Source organism: Macrotis lagotis, chromosome 1, assembly GCF_037893015.1.
Source record: "Macrotis lagotis isolate mMagLag1 chromosome 1, bilby.v1.9.chrom.fasta, whole genome shotgun sequence".
Classification (NCBI taxonomy): Eukaryota; Metazoa; Chordata; class Mammalia; order Peramelemorphia; family Peramelidae; genus Macrotis; species Macrotis lagotis.
The window spans coordinates 331,722,474-331,740,694 of NC_133658.1; the positions used below are offsets into that span (position 1 = coordinate 331,722,474).

Genomic DNA, 18,221 nt, shown 5'->3' on the forward strand with positions numbered 1-18,221 from the left:
GTTGTTTCCCTGGTATGAATCTGAAAAATCAATATGTTGTCTTCAACACAATTTTGGTCACTGCTAAAAAGGAGTTAACTTTGTTATATTATTTTGAGAAATCTGGCATATGCTATACTTCCTTATAGTCTTTTCAGTGCTAGCCCATTCCAGGCCATCAGACATACCTTCTAGCAAATGTTTCCTGGAAATAATTTCCAGATGTGTTACAAGCTACAGCCAGGATAGCATGATTACTAACCATTGGAATACCATATTTCTCCCAGAAAAAGCATCCTCTATAAATTATAAGATATCTCATAGGATCATCAAAACTTCAAATCAAAAGGGTTTCAGAAATTATATGTGTCCTATAATCCCCATAGAAAGGGTAAATCACCTCAACAAGTGGACACAACCACCATCACCTCCAATACCTTTAGAAATAAGAAACTCACCATCTCCCAAAGACCTAGGAAGGTATTCCCCATGAGTTCAATTGTTGCTCCAAGAGGAACTCAGGGGAAATAGGAGGTCAAAGGAAAAGAAAAACTCCAAAAGCACTTGATTCAATGCCTCTTGAAAAGTGATTGGGCATCTGTACCATTGATCATCAATTATTGGTAAGCTTGGGCAAGATAGTTTTTTAAGGGTCTTCTTCCTGACAAGAATAGCAAGAGATTGACTGACTCTGGGTACTGGACATAGACACTGCTAACATCCCTTATTCATTCCACACTTTTTTTGTTTTTACGAAAATATCATCTTGTCATTGTTTAGAATGGTCACAACTGGCATCATCCATTGGGTATGTGACAATTTAACATGTTTTTATAGAAGTTGTATTTCTGAATTTCTTATCTCTAGCTGTCTTCCATGGCCAAACAGAGGTATCTTCTAAAGGAATCTGATTACTAATGGAATTCTAGTTTGTTGCATTCTCTTTTGGTCAACAAAAGAAACTTACTGCTGAAAAAGGTTTTGACCAATCAAGTACCAGGGAGTATGCTTCTGGAATAAGCTTCCTTACACAGACTCATCTAGCTTCTGATATATTTCTTTTAAATCAAACCCCCTGGGGTGGCTAGGTGGTGCAGTGGATAGAGCACTGGCCCTGGAGTCAGGAGTACCTGGGTTCAAATCCAGCCTCAGGCACTTAATAATTACCTAGCTGTGTGGCCTTGGGCAAGCCACTTAACCCCACTGCCTTGCAAAAAAAAAAAAATGAAAAAAATAAATCAAACTCCCAGGGGTAGGATACCCTTCTATACTTAGAGTTGGTAACACAAATACTTAAACTGGTTAACTAATACTTTATCCCTGAAAGGACAGTTACTCCCATTTGCTTTATCTCAAGAGCATGAACATGGAGTAAGAAGGCTACAATGTGTAGAGAGAGTAATGGTTTTGTAGTCAGAGGAGCTACGCCTTTGTGATGAGTTTCCTTCCTCTGAAAAATGAGTGAATTGGACTAAATTATCTCTAAGTTCATTTCCATCTATACCATAACAGCAGTTCTCAAACATTTTGATCTCAGATCCCCTTTATACTATTCAAAATGATTGAAGACCACCCACCTCCTAAAGCTTTATTTGGGTTATAGCTACTAATATTTACCTTACTTGAAATTAAACTATCTCAATTACAAAAAAATATAGTTTTGACCTTGCAACCTCCTTTAAAGGGTCTAAAAAATTCTCAGGTGTCCCACAGTTTGAGAACCATTGTCATACATATATACATGCACTTACATATCGTGTGTATGTGTGATTACATTTTTTCAGATGTGTTTATAAATAGATGTATAGATATAGTGAGATTAAGTTAAAGGGTAGGGTGGATTTTTAAGCCCATTGTCAAAAGTAAAATAACCAAAGTGAAATATAGTCATATTTGAAGATTCTTAATGAAAGCCAGAAGCAGCAACATTCTGAGAAGTAAATTGTTGCTACATTAGCTATGTGACATTGTTTCTCAACTCTAAGTCTCTGGTTCTAAGAAATCCAAATAATGCTATGGCCATTCAGTTGCTTTGTATCTTTATTAATTGAGGCTCACAGACCCAGGAGGCAGATCAAGATTAGATTAAGATGGGTGCAGTAGATAGAGCACCAGCCCTGAAGTCAAAAGGACCTGAGTTCAAATGTGCCTTCAGACATTTAATACTTGCTTAATTGTGTGACCTTGAGCAAGTCACTTAACCCCATTGTCTTGCTGTCTTACCAAAAAAAAAAACAACCCCCCCCCAAAAAAAAGATCAGGGAATGCTTGTTGCTGTTCTTTTTCTTTTTAATTGGCAAAGTTGACTGTTATTGTTGTCTTCATGTCTGAACCTTCATGACCCAATTTGGGGTTTTGTTTTTTTTTTCCCTTTGTTTTCTCTTTTTTTATTTAATATTTATTCTCATTTTGTACAAATAATGATTTTTTTACATTAATAAAATATTCTTCTTTAAGAGTAAATGAAATACCCCCTCCCCCCATAAATATAGACTTGCTTGAGCAATAAAGTAAAGGGGAGAGAAAAAATTAAAATTAAAAAAATAATAATAGTAATAATTGTAGGTATGGCCAGGTGGCGCAATGGACAGAGCACCAGCTCTGGAGCCATGAGCACCCAAGCCTACATTCAACCCCGTACAACCACCAATCACCCAGCCGTGTGACATGCAAGCCACCCGAACTTGGGGTTTTCTTGGCAAAGATACTGGAGTGGTTTATCATTTCCTCCTTTCGTTCATTTTACAGTTAAGGAAACTAAGGCAAATAGGGTAAAATGACTTGCTCAGGGTCACCCAGCTACTAAGTGTCTGAGACCAGATTTAAACTCAAGAAGATGAGTCTCTAGCCTCTGTTCCTAAAGATTAGCTCACTTCATGATAAAAAGCAGAGTCATCAATTGAGGAAGACATACCCCAATTATGGTGCCATAGTAATAACCCTTCTTCTATGTCTCAATGTTTTTGTGCTTCTGGTATCAGAATTCTTGAAATGTCATTTTTAGGTCCACCAAAGACTCAGAGCCTTGGCCACAACATTGAATCAAGCCCAAATTTCTTTTCAAACTGATCATCTGGGATCTTTCATTCTGAATAAGGATGGTTTTAAATATGAACTTTTTCACCTTTGGATCTGTTGTACAAACACAATATGTCTGTGACATGGACCTGGGAGGGACAGAAGTATCAGGACAGAAACTAGGACATTTTAATGGGCTTCTCAACAGAGAGAATCCTGCTGAAGATAAAATTATGGTTTTTTTAGAGACTGGGGAAAGAAGCAGTTCCCAAAATGGACAAATCATGAAGCTAATTAGGCCATTCCTTTGAGAAAGTGCTTAGGTGCAGAGGATACATTCAACCTGCAGGGGCCTTGTCATACTGACAGATATCCCTCTGTAATGTAATAGGAGAATTATAGTTATGAGTTTGCCCTGGCCTGGTAGGAGGCAGGGGAGAAGGATGAGTGAAATCTGAACCAATGGGGTGCTTCTGGATTATCTGAGATGAGCTCATTTCACAGAATATTTCATTATTCAATGGTCATAAATAGTTCCTTTTCTTAGGAGGTAGGGAGGCAAGCTGGACTGTATTTCACTACAAGCACAATGTAATCTGCAATTCCTCTATTTGGTTTTTTTCCCCTCCCAGGAGAGAACAATGATCGCCAAAGATAAAATCCTTCTCTTCCTGCTGTTTTTGCTAACTTTTGGGCTCATCATTGAGGAGCTTGTCAATAGGTAATAATAAATGAGAGTTCTATTTTACCTTTGATGACTGAATTCAATCAAAGTATTACACACACACACACACACACACACACACACATTTAAATGGGACAGCAACTCAGGATAAATGAATAGGCCCTTCCTTCTTTCCCATTTCCTTGCCCCATCTCTGACTAAGGAGTTCAAAGTGGTATCTCATCCAATATGTATTATAAAGTGTCTTCTTTTGTGCTAGGCACATATACCAAGAACATGAGAGAGGAGGAGGGCAGAAGGTGGGGCAGGAGAAGGGGTTAACATCTGATCTTTGGAGGATGGAGAGAACATTGAAACAAAGGGGATCCAGTAAGACTTCTTTAGGAGAGCCTTGGAGAGAGAGTGTTAGGGAGCAATTATTCAAAATCACAGAGGCAAGAAAAAAATGCTGTTTGCTTGGAATTTAAGTGAGAAGGAGAGCAATGGTTAGTAAACATAAAAAGATAGTTTGAAGTCAGATTATAAAAGGCTTTAAAGGATAAGCTAAGAAATTTGTATTTCATCCTAGAAATAGTAGTGAGACACTGGTGGTCCTTGAGCAGAGGAGTGATAGGAAAAGAGAGAGAGGTTATTTTAACATTTGTGTAGAGAAAGAACTGGTGAGGGGAAAAAAAGATAGCAATTGGAGGAGAATAAAAAGAGATAGCAAGGGGTGGCTACGTGGCGTAGTGGATAAAGCACCAGCCTTGGAGTCAGGAGTACCTGGGTTCAAATCTGGTCTCAGACACTTAATAATTACCTAGCTGTGTGGACTTGGGCAAGCCACTTAACCCCATTTGCCTTGCAAAAACCTAAAAAAAAAAAGAGAGAGATAGTAACATACATGTGTATGTATATATGTTGGATTTAAATTGGAAGTAACTGCAACTTTTTACCTCTTCCTCTTGACTCTCAGGAGAGAGAGAAAACTTTTCATATTGTCCTTTTTTATTAGCTTTCATTGTTAGAAACATTTTTAGATGACTGTAACAGCTATTTTATTGAAATAAGTAATTTATCTCTTTTTTAACAAATCAGTTCTTGGATCTTGGTAGCTTAAGTTAGAAGTATCAGACTTAAAAATGTTTATCTACAGGTAATATATCCTAGAAATTAACATTATCTATGTTGTACTGTATTTTTATTAATTCTGTTACACATTTTCCAATTACATTTTAATGTACTAGGAGTCAAAGTGGGAATCTTGCCAGTAGGAGTGTGCCACGCCTATGTTAAGGCATATAGCTTAAACTTCTTAAACTTCTTGCCCACAGCAACTGGATCTAAATAGAGGACCTCTTCCTGTATTGGTCTCCCTTCCTATGGTTGATGAGAAGCTTTTATTTGTCTTGTGCCTCAAAGGTAGCCTCTGACAATTAACCTAGCAACTTTAAAATTTCCCCCCTTTAGAGTTGTTATTCAGCTCCTTATTGCTGAGTTAATCAGAATATTTTACATCTAGATTAACATATGTGCAACATAGTAATGACAATGGGGTTTGCTTTGTGTAGAAGTCACAGGGTCACTTAGTAGACAAAAGAGGTCAAGTTTTGATTTATCACTTACTAAATTTTCGACTTTGAGGAAATCACTTAATCTTTTTTCTATGTCAATTTCCTTCTGTAGACAGTTTTACCCCCCCAACTAGAAAATTTCTGAAAGATTTCCTTTATATCAGGCAAGAAGTCAGAATTATTATGGTATTAAAAGATAAAATGTTGATATTATATAATACTACATATTTATTTTATGTATTTCTGAGTTTCTAAACATTTTCTATGTAATCTGCAGGCCTTCATATAGCGTTAGTGGCTTCCACAAAACTTCCTCAAAATTCCTATTTAATTTCTTATGCCCACAGAAATATATAGAAACTGATGAGGAAAGTTGTGATATGGAAGAGATAATTATAAAATGAGGAGGTTGAACAGTTGCTTCCCAGATGTTGCTTCCCTGACTATAGCAGTCTCTTAGACTGTGCATCTTCATATCAGCTATAGTTGAGGGTTGCCTTTATCTTTGCTGGGCTACATAATGGAGGTTGCTCTATTGGTATCATGGGCCCTGAGGAGGCAGCAGGCTGAAGCTGCCCTGGCAGAGAGTTACCCAGGTCTCCAATTTAAGAAGGGGCATCTGGATCCAGCTGTGGCAAATAGGCTGTTTAGAAATGAGTTCAAGGGTTCTATCAGGGAAAAAATTTCTGGGAGTTGGACCCTGTCTACAAAGTACCAGTGAAAGTTCAAGGGAGGGATAGTCTTCCCTGTTCCCTCCCCTGTGATTGAAAATGTTCCTTCTTCCCTCCTTAAGCTTCACAAGATATACATGTTCTTTCATACATGTTCTCTTTTCTATTATACTTGTCATTTATTTCAGAGTTCCTATGAGGTCCCTACCTTAACTTCCAAGAGTCCAAGGTCCATGCTTCATTTACCTTTGGCTATTTAGTGCAGTGCTTTCAATCAAAATAAAAATGTGACGTTTCCCAATGAATTGTTTGATATAACAGAAATTTACAAATGTAATGCAACCAAATGATAGCCAATGGTCCCAAATCACCATCTTTACTTCTCCATTTGCATTCAGAGTGGATCAGCTAAAAACATCTCATCAATTCCATGAGCTTCAGCTGTCAGACTGGTTTAGCCCCAGGTAAGAACAAAATCTCTTCCCTAGGAGAAGTAAATACATAGAGCATCATCCAGCAAGTGGTGTCAGGTGGTGATGGCAGCAGCAGAGGAGAATAATTGAGATGGGAGAGGGATGTTTACTTAGAGAGGCTTATTCACCTCTCAGTGGACTCAACTGCTAATGGCTTAGGCAAGCTGTCTTATGCTCTTGAGTTGTTATTGTTCAGTCCTTTCATTAGTGCCCCACCCTTTGTGACCCCATTTGGAGTTTTCTTGGCAAAGAAAATGATTCTTGATGCTGGAGTGATTTGCTATTTCATTTTTCAGTTCATTTTACAGATGATTAAACTTAGGCAAATAGGATTAAATGACTTTCTCAGCACCACATAGTAAGTGTTGGAGGCTAGAATTCAGGTCTTCATGATTCCAGGCCTGGTGTGCTATCCTAGCTGCCCTCTGTGTTCCTGAGATGCAGGGTAAAAGGGACTGGTATTGGGTGGAGCTAATGAGGGCAAAAGGCCTTTTACATGGCAGGCACATAAATAAATCTTGAAATAAATTTATGACAAAGGAATTGGGTGCAAGTTAGAGGGCCAAAAATATCACATAATAATAGTTGCAATGTGCATCATTCTTTGCAAAGTGCTTTATATACATCAAATATGTAGTAGATGACTTTTTGGTAGGCCTGGTTGTGAAAAACTGGAAGTATCACTCAGGAAACAGTGGGAAAAACACTGACTTTTTCAGTAAAAATAGCCCTGGTCCTGGAGTCAGAGAACTGGGTTCAAATTTTGGTTTTTCCACTTATTATTTGTGTTACCTGGTTCAAGTTAGTTAGCTGATCTGGCCTTCAGCTGCTTCATTCACAAGATACAAGGGCTGGACCTTTTCATTTCTTGATCCATGAGCCTATGATCTCAGATGATTATCACACACACACACACACACACACACACACATGAAATAGGAAGGGCAAAAATTCATGCAGTACTTAGTTGGATCCATGATCTTCCCTGAAGGAGATCTGCCTACTATTGTGACCATCCATGGGTAGCTTGGTATTGATTGGTTTACTTAATCAAAACACCTTAAAGCATAAAGTGATAATATACCCTGAGAGTTTAACCAGGTGAAAATTATCAGCCAATTAATCAATCATAGGCTTTAAATTAAACCAAAAATCCTTGGAACTGTAGTAACATTGCACAGGAGATTTCAACTAGGTTAAAGAAACTTGATCATATCCTAGTCTTCTATAAATTATTAAGTGAGTTGAGAAGAGGTAGAATCAAGTTGAATATTCTAGTAAAATCCCTGAGGTAGAATCATAAAGTTGAGAAGGAAGGAGAGATCCTGGATATATTCAACATTGGTCTAGATCTCTTCCCTACTCCCTTCACCTTTGGCCAAAAGAGGCCTTTGAAGGGTCCAGAGGCTGTTAGACTTTCCCATCTTCCTACTGATGCTCTAATGGCATCCCTAGATCAACTGACCAAAGTATCTGCATGGAAGCAAGGGTTTAACTGGGTATAGAAACTACAATATACCTAAAGGGAACTTCTTGAGCACCTCGAAATGGGAGAAAGGGTTTTCTAGCAATTAGTTACCATGAGTTGCCACTTTAGAACACATTCTCTCTAAGCCTTGGTACAATTTCCACTAGAATTGATGGATGTATATATATATATATATATATATATATATATATATATATATATATATATATATATATACATTTGTAAGAGAGTGTCACAGACTTTTGATGGAAGAGAATGTCTTGTACTAATTGTTTTTACTGTTTTACCTGGGCAAATGCTCACTTCTAAAAGTTCTTTAATGCTTATTTACAGTAATGATTCTTTTTTTGTTGTTCTTATTTTGTTTCTGCAAGGCAATGGGGTTAAGCGACTTGCCTAAAGTCACACAACTAATTTAGTGTCTGAGGTCAAATTTGAACTCAGGTCCTTCTGACTCTAGGGCTGGTGATCTATTCACTCTGAGCCACCTAACTGCACCCTACTGTAATGATTCTTAACTCCTAATCTTGGGGTGAGGGTAAGAACATAGGTAGGGGATCAAGTCAATGGTATTAGAGAAGCAGCTAAAACAAATCAGGGGTACCCCTAGAACATTGAAAAGAAGATATGATCTTTCTCTGGGTACCAAGACTTTTCCTCATGGAAGGAGTTGGGATAAGAAGACTTGGATCTATGTATGCTTTCTCATCCTATGTCTTGTTCACATTCTTTAGTGGATTCCCCCCAGAGAATGACTCCAATGTAATCTCACCCTGACTCACTGCTGCCAATGTATGCAACATTTTGCCCCAGAAGACTCTCTACGAGTTGCTGAGGGGAGGGTGATATATTATGTTATTTATTCTTAGCATCTATGTTTTTCAGTTAATCAGAGTATGGCCACATTTGGTGAAATTTTAATTTACAACTATTTTGTTTATTTCTAATATTCTTCTGGATCTATTTTATTTTACATTGTACCAGTTTGTGCAAACTTTTTATGTTTCTCTGAATTCATCATAATTTTCATTTTTTTTACTATGTAATGATAATATTAAATTATATTCATCTATGCCAGGTTTTTTGGCTATTTCTCAATTTCTGGGCAACTATTTTGTTACCAATTCTTGACATCCAAAAAGAGTAGTATGTATATGTTTATTTCCCTATCTGTCTTTGACCTCCTTAGGGCATTAGCTCAATAGAAAACAAAGCTCTGGGGGGATGTCTAATATGAGAAAATATATATTTATATAGGCAAAGTATAAGAAAGGTGATATAATACAGTAGAAATAATACTGAGTGTAGAGTTAGAGGACAGTTAACAGAGATTATGCTATTTTCTGTTGTGTCCATTTGGACCTGGGATTGTTGATAAATTGATGGATCTCCTGTTGTCCTAGAAAACAATGTAATTCCCTAAAAACATGTGTTAAAAATCAAAACTGATGGGGATAAAATGTGTAAATATACTGACCAAACTGGTACCCAAAGAACAAGGGAAAAAATTCATCTCCCTACCTAATTGGCAGAAATAAAGTACTAAAGGCATGAAATATTGCATATATAATTAATTTTTTTCAGAGATAGGATTGAAATTTTCTGGAAAGATTTATGTGAACTGATGCTGAGTGAAGCAAACAGAACCAGGAGAATATTGTACTCATTAATAGCAACATTGTGCAATGTTCATCTATGATTGACTTAACTCCTCTCAGTACACAAATACCAAAGACAATTCTGAAAGACTTGTGATAGAAAATGTCATATACATTCAGAGAAAGAACTATAAAGTTTGAATGCAGACCAAAACAAGCTACTTCCACTTTTTAAAAATGTGTTTTATGTTTTATGTTCATGGTTTTCTTTTTCCATTTTGTTCTGATTCACATTTCACAATATAACTAATAAGGACATATGTTTATCATATACAATATATCAAATTATTCATTGCCACAAAGAATGGGGAAGGAAAAGGAGATGGAAAATGTTCCATGGGGTTGGAGGAGCAGCACCAAGCAAGAGTGAAGGAACTTCAGCCTCCCAGGAACAGCCCCAGGGTGCCTGGGAGCATTGGCTCCCAGCAGCAGAAGCCATTTCCTGAACTGCACCCCAGGGAGCACCAAGAACAATATGGAATATCAGCAGGGAGATCTCTAAGTCTAGGCCCTCCACACTGTCATGACATTCAGCACAGCCCAGATCCCAAGAAATGAAAGTAAGCCCATGGAGCAGCCCAGCAGAAGCCTCTGGGCAGCTGTGTCCTCAGTGCTCAGCTCACCAAAGGTAAGGAAGTGGAGGGAAACTTCTGAGGTCTGTCCTCTGTTCCTGGAACAGGACTCTAGGGCTGTGACCACATTCAGACCCTGGTCACAGTCTAGGCCCCAATAGAGCAGGGACTGTGTGTGAGTCAGAGCCTCACACACTGAGTTCCTTGTGGGGGGAGGGGTGTTCCAATAATACTCAAAAGCTCAGGAAGCACCCCAAAATCTGGCATAGGATGGGGAAATGAGTAAACAGGAAAAAAAGGAACCTGACCATAGACAATTACTTTGGTCCTATGTAGGACCAAACCACACAATCAAAAGATGAAAAAGTCTAAGCTTATGCATCTAAAGACTCCAGGAAATATAAAAGTTGGGCTCAGGATATGACAGTGCTCAAAAAAAAAGATTTTGAAAATCAAGTAAGGGAGATAGAAGAAAAATCGGGAAAAGAAATGAAAGAGATGCAGGAAAAACATGAAAACGAAGTCAGTAACTTAGTTGAGGAGATCCAAAAAAAAAAATGCTGAAGAAATAATATGTTAAAAACCAGTTTAGGTCAAATGGATAAAACAATTCAAAAAGTTATTGAGGAGAAGAATGCTTTAAAAAGCAGAATTGGCCAGATGGAAAAGGAGTTAAAAAGGCTCTCTGAGGAAAACAAATCCTTCAGATGTAGAATGGAGCTAAAGGAAGCTTATAACTTTGCAAAAAAATCAAGACACAATACTTCAACACAAAAAGAATGAAAAATTAGAAGAAAAATGAAACATCTCATTGAAAAACTAACTGATCTGGAAAACAGATCCAGGAAAGATCATTTAAAAATTATTGGGATACCTGAAATTCATGATCAGGAAAAGAGCCTTGACCTCATTTTTTAAAGAATTTCTACAGGAAAATTGCCCTGATATCCTAGAAGCAGAGGGCAAAATAGAAATGGAGAGAACCCATCCATCTGCCCCAGAAAGAGATCCAAAATAAACCCAACCCTCCAGGAATATTATAGCCAAGTTCCAGAACTCCCAAGTCAAAGAGAAAATATTGCAAGCAGCCAGGACACAATTCAAATAATGTGGAGTTGCAGTCAGGGTCACACAGGACTTAGCAGCAACTACATTAAGGGTTCACAGGGCTTGGGATATAATATTCCAGAAGGCAAAAGAGCTTGGAATACAACCAAGAATAAACTACCCAGCAAAACTGAAAAATCCTCTTCCAGGGAAAAAGATGGACTTTCAATGAAACAGGAGAACTTCAAATGTTCTTGATGAAATGACCAGAGCTGAACAGAAAGTTTGACCTTCAAGTGTAGGACTCAGGTGAAGCATAGAGAGTAGACGAGAAGGGTAAATTATGAGGGACTTAATGATGATGAACTGCATTTATTCCTGTATAGAAAGATGATACTGATAATGCTCATATGAACCTTCTCATTTAATAGAGCAGGTAGAAGGAGCTTTTATAGATGTGGCACAGTAGAGAGATGAATTTGAAGATATAATATATGGTAAAAATGTAGTTAATGGGTGAAAGGGAAATGTACTGGGAGTAAGAGGAAAGGAGAGGTAATATGAAATTTCAGGTAGCTTTTGCAGTGGTATGGAAGGAGGGAAGGTGAGGGGGAATGAGGGAGCCTTCATTCTCATCAGAAATGGCACAGAGAGGAAACAGTATATACACTCAAGAGAGTATGAGAGAGAGAGAAAGAGAGAGAGAGAGAGAGAGAAGGATGAAGGGGGAGGGTAGGGGGGATATAAGTGACAGAGGAGAGAGTAGATCATAGGAGAGGATAGTCAGATATAACACATTTTATTTTTTAATTTTTGAAAGTTGCTGGAATAGGGTGGTCTGTCTGGAACAACAGGGCCAGGTGGTTGCTGGGTCCTCTTGGGCTTGGGGCCTCTTGGCTGCAGGGCCAGTGCTCTGTCCACTGTGCCACTTGGCTGCCCCATAGCACATTTTTGAAGAGGGACAAAGTGAAAAGGGAAAGAAAAAATATAATTGATGGTAGTGGGGAGGAATGGATGGAGGTAATTTCAATCAGCAACAACTGTGGAAAAATATGGAAGTAACTACTATGATAGATTTATGATAAAGAAAATGATTCACCCAAGAAAGAGCTGATGGTATTAGAACACAAAGTGAAACATATTTTTTCTTTCTTTTTTATTTCTCATGAGGTTTTATATTTTTGTGGGGGAGGGGGTATTGTGTTTACTCTTAAACAAGAATATTTTAGTAATATATAAATAAATTAAAGAAAAATTTTAAAATATGAAAAAAATAAAAATAAATACATAAATAGTACTGGTTTTAGAATCTGAGACCCTACTTTCAAATCCTAGCTGTGTGACTTTAAAAGTTGTATGAGTTTAAGAAAGTCATCTCTCTGGGCCTTAACTTTTTCCATCTATTAAAAGAGGAGATTGGCCTAGATGATTATTAGGTTTTTCAATTCTAAATTCTATGGTTACTTCTTCTTCAATGATAATACAGAGCTGTGTTCTTAAGTCTTGGGGTCTACCTATCAGACTAACTGCTGCCCAAGAAGGTCACTGCCAAGCCCATAGCATAATCAAAGAGAGATAGAAAGAAAGAACTAGATCAGAGGAAAGACAAGAGATTAAAAACAAAGAAACAGAAAGAGTGGAAAACTTCCAGAGGTTTCTTAACTTTTGATAGTCAAATGAAGCTTAGGCACCTTTTCTAAAAATAATGTTTTTAATAGTTAACAAAAAGACCCTCCCTCCAAAAAGTCATTATCTTAAAATAGCTTTTCAAACATTAAAACAATTTTCATGGACCTCAGGTTAAGAACTGCTTATATAGTAGAAAGAGGCTAACAATAGCTTTGGATGCCATTTATTGCCTCTTGCAAAGATTGTCAACCCCTGCCTTATGTGTTAATGCTCTGAAAAATGCCATGACTTTCTATTCCTAAGGAAATTTAAAGCTGATCTCAGTAAACATAATCCCTTGCCATTCTTCATCTTGCTCATTTGCCTGGGTAACATCTGGTGTTGTCTTAGTAAAAGAGAAATTAGTGCAATTTGCTTTGTTGTTTTATCCAACAGAAGCCGCCCACAAGTTAAAACAGTGACTGAATGGCTCGCTCCCATTGTGTGGGAAGGAACTTACCAGACGTCCGTTTTAGAGGATTATTATAGAAAGAAGAACCTTACTGTGGGTTTGCTGGTATTTGCTATTGGAAGGTATATGTCCTAGTAACTACTTCATTTCTACTTTCTCATCTTAGAAATTACATGAGAGGAGGTACTGCCCATGAATTTCATAAAACCCATCAAAGTATTCATATTTAATGAATCATTATTTATACTTGTTATTTATAGGAATCCAGGAAGTAAAGGCCCTTTACTCAAAGAGACTCAGGTCTACCTGTTCTCAATTTAAGATTAGTGAAATATAAACTAAAAAGATGCATCAATATAAATGGAAGGTTGGCATTTTCAAGTTTGACAAAAAAGGACACAAAAAAAGGATAGCTCCTGTCTTCAAACTTCCTCTCCTTAGAAAAATCTAGTATCTGATTATTCCCAAGGAACTGCACTAATGAGATCACTTAGCAGGGAGAATTTATCCCCTTGAAAATTTTGGGACATGAATCATATTATTCATGGTTGCACAGAAATCCTTGACCCATCTAAACAGAAGGGACATAGCTCAGAATTTAGAAAAAAAAATGGTAATGAGTTGTTATTAACACTAAAATTTTGTCTAAAGTCCTTTAAAGGTTAAGTGTCTTAGCCCCACCATAACTCTCTATTCTGTCTTTAACAATGACTTCATTATATGATGATGTTTGTCCTTTGTTCTCAAAGAAGGTCATGATCAGGGAGGTGATTTCATGACAATCATGTGAATTGGATTTGAGTGAGGGGGTGAGTGCTTTGCTAAGTCACCAAGTTCACTTTCTCCTCTGGAGCCATCTGGGTATGAACATTTTAATCACTTTATTTATGTAATTCTAAATTTATTTTCAAAATGGTTGCACCAAATCACAATTCCTTCAACAATTTATCTGTGTATCTATCATTTCACAACCCCTCTACAATTGAGTTATTGCCAACTTTGCTATCTTTGCCAAATTTCAAGATATCAGGTGAAACATCAGGATTATTTTGATTTTAATTTCTCCTATTATTTGGAATTCGGAGTATTCTATTATGTGGTTGAGATCACATTGTAATTCTTCATTTGAAATTTGCTCATATCCCTATTGTTAGATATATTTTTTTTGCTTATTGCTTAAATAGGTCAAATTAAATTAGGTCAAACCCTTATCAGAGAAATATGATACAAAGATTTTTCTCATTTGATGACATACTTTAAATTTTTTTTTTCTAAATTTAAGGCAATTGGATTAAGTGACTTGCTCAAGGTCACACAGCTAGGCAATTATTAAGTGTCTGAGGCTAGATTTGAATTCAAGTACTCCTGACTCCAGGGCTGGTACTCTATCCACTGCATCACCTAGCTGCCCCCATCAACTTTCTTGTCCTAATTTTGTCTATGCAGAAGTTTTTCAGTCATTTTATTTTTATACTTTCCTCAATCTCTTGTCTGTTTAGGAATGTATCTCCAAAATTAATGACTGTGGAGTTGTGAACTGATCCAATCATTCTGAAGAGCAATTTAGAGTAATAAAACAGTGCATATCCTTTGATCCAGCAATACCAGTACTGAGTCTATATCCCAAAGAGAACATATAAAAAAGGAAGGGGCCCACAGGTACAAAAATATTTATAGCAACTCTTTTTGTGGTGGCATTGAATTGGAAATTGAAGGGATGCCATCATTTGGGGAATGGCTAAAAAGGTATAGTATATGAATGTAATGGAATACTATTTTTCTATAAGAAATGATGAGCAGGCAGATTTCGGAAAATCTTGGAAAGACTTACATGAATTGATGCTGAGTGAAGTGAGCAGAGCCAACAGAATATTGTACACAATAATAGCAATATTGTGTGATGATCAACTGTGACTGACTTAGCACTTCCCAGCAATATGAATGATCTAAGACTGTTTCAAAAGACCCATGATAGAAAATGCTATCCACATCCAGAGAAAGAACTACAGAGTCTGAATGCAAATGGAAGCATACTATTTTTGTTTTTTTGTTTGTTTTTTCTTTCTTGTGATTTTTCCCTTTTGTTCTGTTTCTTCTTTTAAAATATGACTAATGTGGAAATATGATTGTACATGTAAAACCTATACCAGATTTACTTGCTGTCTTGGGAAGGGAGCAAGAGAGAGAGAGAGAGAGGGGAAAGAAATAAAAAATTTGAAACTCAAAAACTTATAAAAATGAATGTTGAAAACTATCTTTACATGTAATTAGAAAAAATAAATTATCAAGTGGGAAAAGAAGAATATATCTCCTATCCATAGTTTATAACAAGACTATGATCTACTCTTCTAATTTTTATATAAAATTATCTTTAATATTAAGGTCATATAGGCATATGAATAATATATTATGGAATATGATATAAGGAAAAATATGATCTAAGTCTATTTTCTGCCAGACTGCTTTTCAGTTTTCTTAGCAGTTTTTTTCAAATAGGCAGTCCTTTCCTAGGTAATTTTATGTTTTCTACTTCAGTAAATGCTGAGTTATTGAGTTCTACTGTCTCAAGTTCTCCCTTATCTTGTGTATTCTATTGATCTGTCTCTCTATTTTTTAACCAATACTAGAAGAATTTTGATAACTATTGCTTTATAACATAGTTTAGAGGTCTAGTTGTGCTATTCCCCCTTTATCCCTATTTTCATCATTTCCCTCAGTATTCTAGATTTTTGTTTTTATGCTATCTTTTTATAAGCATAATTGAATCTCTTACCACCTTCTACATGTGTTCCTGTATCTAGCTTTGACTTTGTATTTAACTATATTCTATTTATTCATATATATGTATATTCTATATACTTTTATTATGTATTTCTTCTCCCAATAGAAAGTAAGTTCCATGAGAGCAAGGAATAGTTCATTTGTTTTAAGAGTCTTTGTAACTTCTGGGTTTAGAATAGTGCCAGACATATAGATGGTACTTAATACTTATCAGTTGATTATAGGGTATTACAGGGATGAGACCTAGATCATATCTGAGCTCTTTGTAGTTCTGTGAGCTTCACAGAAGGAACATATCTGTGATATAAAGGAGAAAATTTGCTATATAACCACATATTAATAACAAACATACTTTTAATCACAAGAAAAGATTGTGGCTAATTTAATCCATCACTGAAAACTAAAAGTGAGCTCAAAGTAGTTTTTACTACATGGTAAGCAAATGCATCAGTGAATTTTTATACTAACCCTTGACTTCTATTGAAATAACTACTTTTTTCCATTTGTTACCCAGGCATCTTGATAACTACTTGGAGAAATTCCTTTTATCTGCAGAGAAATACTTCATGGTTGGTCATAAGTCAATTTTTTACATCATGACAGATGACTCCTCCAAGTTGCTTTGGGTAGAGGTGACTCCTCTTCATACATTTAAAGTATTTGGAATACAGGAGAAAAGGTGGCAAGACATTAGTATGTCACGCATGAAAATCATTGCGGAACACATTGTCAATATTATCCAGCATGAAGTTAACTTTCTTTTCTGCATGGATGTGGATCAAGAGTTTGAAAATTACTTTGGTGTGGAGACCCTGGGTGAATCTGTTGCCCAGCTCCATGCTTGGTTTTATAAAAAAAACGTCAATGATTTCAATTATGAGAGACGTTCTTTCTCTACAGCATTCATGCCCTTTAACATGGGAGATTTCTATTATCATGTAGCCATTTTTGGTGGGACACCCCTTCAGGTTTTGAAACTCACCCAAGCTTGTGACAAGGCAATGTTTCATGATAAGAAAAATGGTATTGAGGCTGTGTGGCATGAAGAAAGCCACCTGAACAAATACTTTTTTCTCAACAAACCCACTAAAATTTTGTCCCCAGAATATTGCTGGGATTATTCATTACAAGACAATTCTGATATTAATGTTGTCAAAATATCCCGGCAAAGCAAGTTATATGAACTTATTTAATGTAGTTTACAGTTTTTATGAAGATATCTGGGGTTAGATTCAACTCTCAAATTTCTGAATTAGGAAGTTTATCATTATGACCAATAAGTAAGAAAGGTAGTCATTTAAAAATTAACATATTAGAAGGAAAAAAACTTAAAGAAAACTATCATCTCCGAAAAAGCAAACTTTTCAAGTCTTCTTTTGTTGTAATCTTGTACTTTGTGATTTTAATGATGAATAAAGAACAATTATACAAAATTATACAAATTATACAAAGATAAATGATAACATTATATCCATTTGGAGAAATGGGAAGATACTTTGGGCTTTGAGGAATCAGATGACCTGTAGCAGCCAAATGATGAAGTGACACTGTATCAGCCCTGAAATTAGGAGGATCTGAGTTCAAATACAGTCTCAAATACTTACTGCTTGTGTGACTCTAGGCAATTACTTAACCCTGATTGCTTCTGAAACAGAGGAAAGGGGGAGGGGAGAGAGGGAGGGAGGGGGGAGGAGGAGGAGGGAGAGGAGAGGGGAGTGGAGGGGAGAGGAGGGGGGAGAGAGCCAAAGAGAGAGGAAGGGGAGGAAGGGAGCGAGGGTGGAAGGGAAGAAGGAAAACAAATGACCACAGATTTAGAACTTGAAGGAAATTTAAAAACCTTCCATCCTAAATTCCTCATTTTACAGATTAAGAAATTTAAGGATCAGAGAGGTGAACTGAGTTGCCCCATTTGGTAGATTTCAGTTTTTTTTATTATAAAAGGTTTAACCAGTTTCTAAGGGGAAGTTCCATTGAACCCAGGACTCTTCCTTGAAGTGATTAGGGTAAAGATCTGACTTAGAAAAATATGTCTTTGATTAATTTAATTAATAGAAAATGTTTTTGATTTATATTTCATTACATAGAGACATCAGAGATGCTTAGTTTATGATTGAATAGTTTTAGAAAAATGATTTTCTAAAATAACACCCAAAGTTTTGTGACTAATATTTATCTATTTGATGAGCCAAAAGTGCTAACTGAATTTTTACCTGAC

General features: G+C 36.5%; 1 protein-coding gene across 2 annotated transcripts in view; it reads left to right on the forward strand.

Annotated features, from left to right (window-relative positions):
- The window catches only part of LOC141505658 (N-acetyllactosaminide alpha-1,3-galactosyltransferase-like), a 56,156-nt gene extending 38,727 nt beyond the window's left edge, over nucleotides 1-17,429 (forward strand). Inside the window, exons 2-5 of one of the 2 annotated variants that reach the window (XM_074211680.1) lie at nucleotides 3,630-3,718; nucleotides 6,305-6,370; nucleotides 13,210-13,347; nucleotides 16,521-17,429. In XM_074211680.1, coding sequence (XP_074067781.1) covers nucleotides 3,630-3,718; nucleotides 6,305-6,370; nucleotides 13,210-13,347; nucleotides 16,521-17,199 — 972 coding nt within the window. In that variant the 3' untranslated portion in view covers nucleotides 17,200-17,429. The remainder of the gene's footprint in view (nucleotides 1-3,629; nucleotides 3,719-6,304; nucleotides 6,371-13,209; nucleotides 13,348-16,520) is intronic. The other variant, XM_074211681.1, reaches the window with a different exon arrangement.
- Nucleotides 17,430-18,221: the final 792 nt, after the last annotated feature.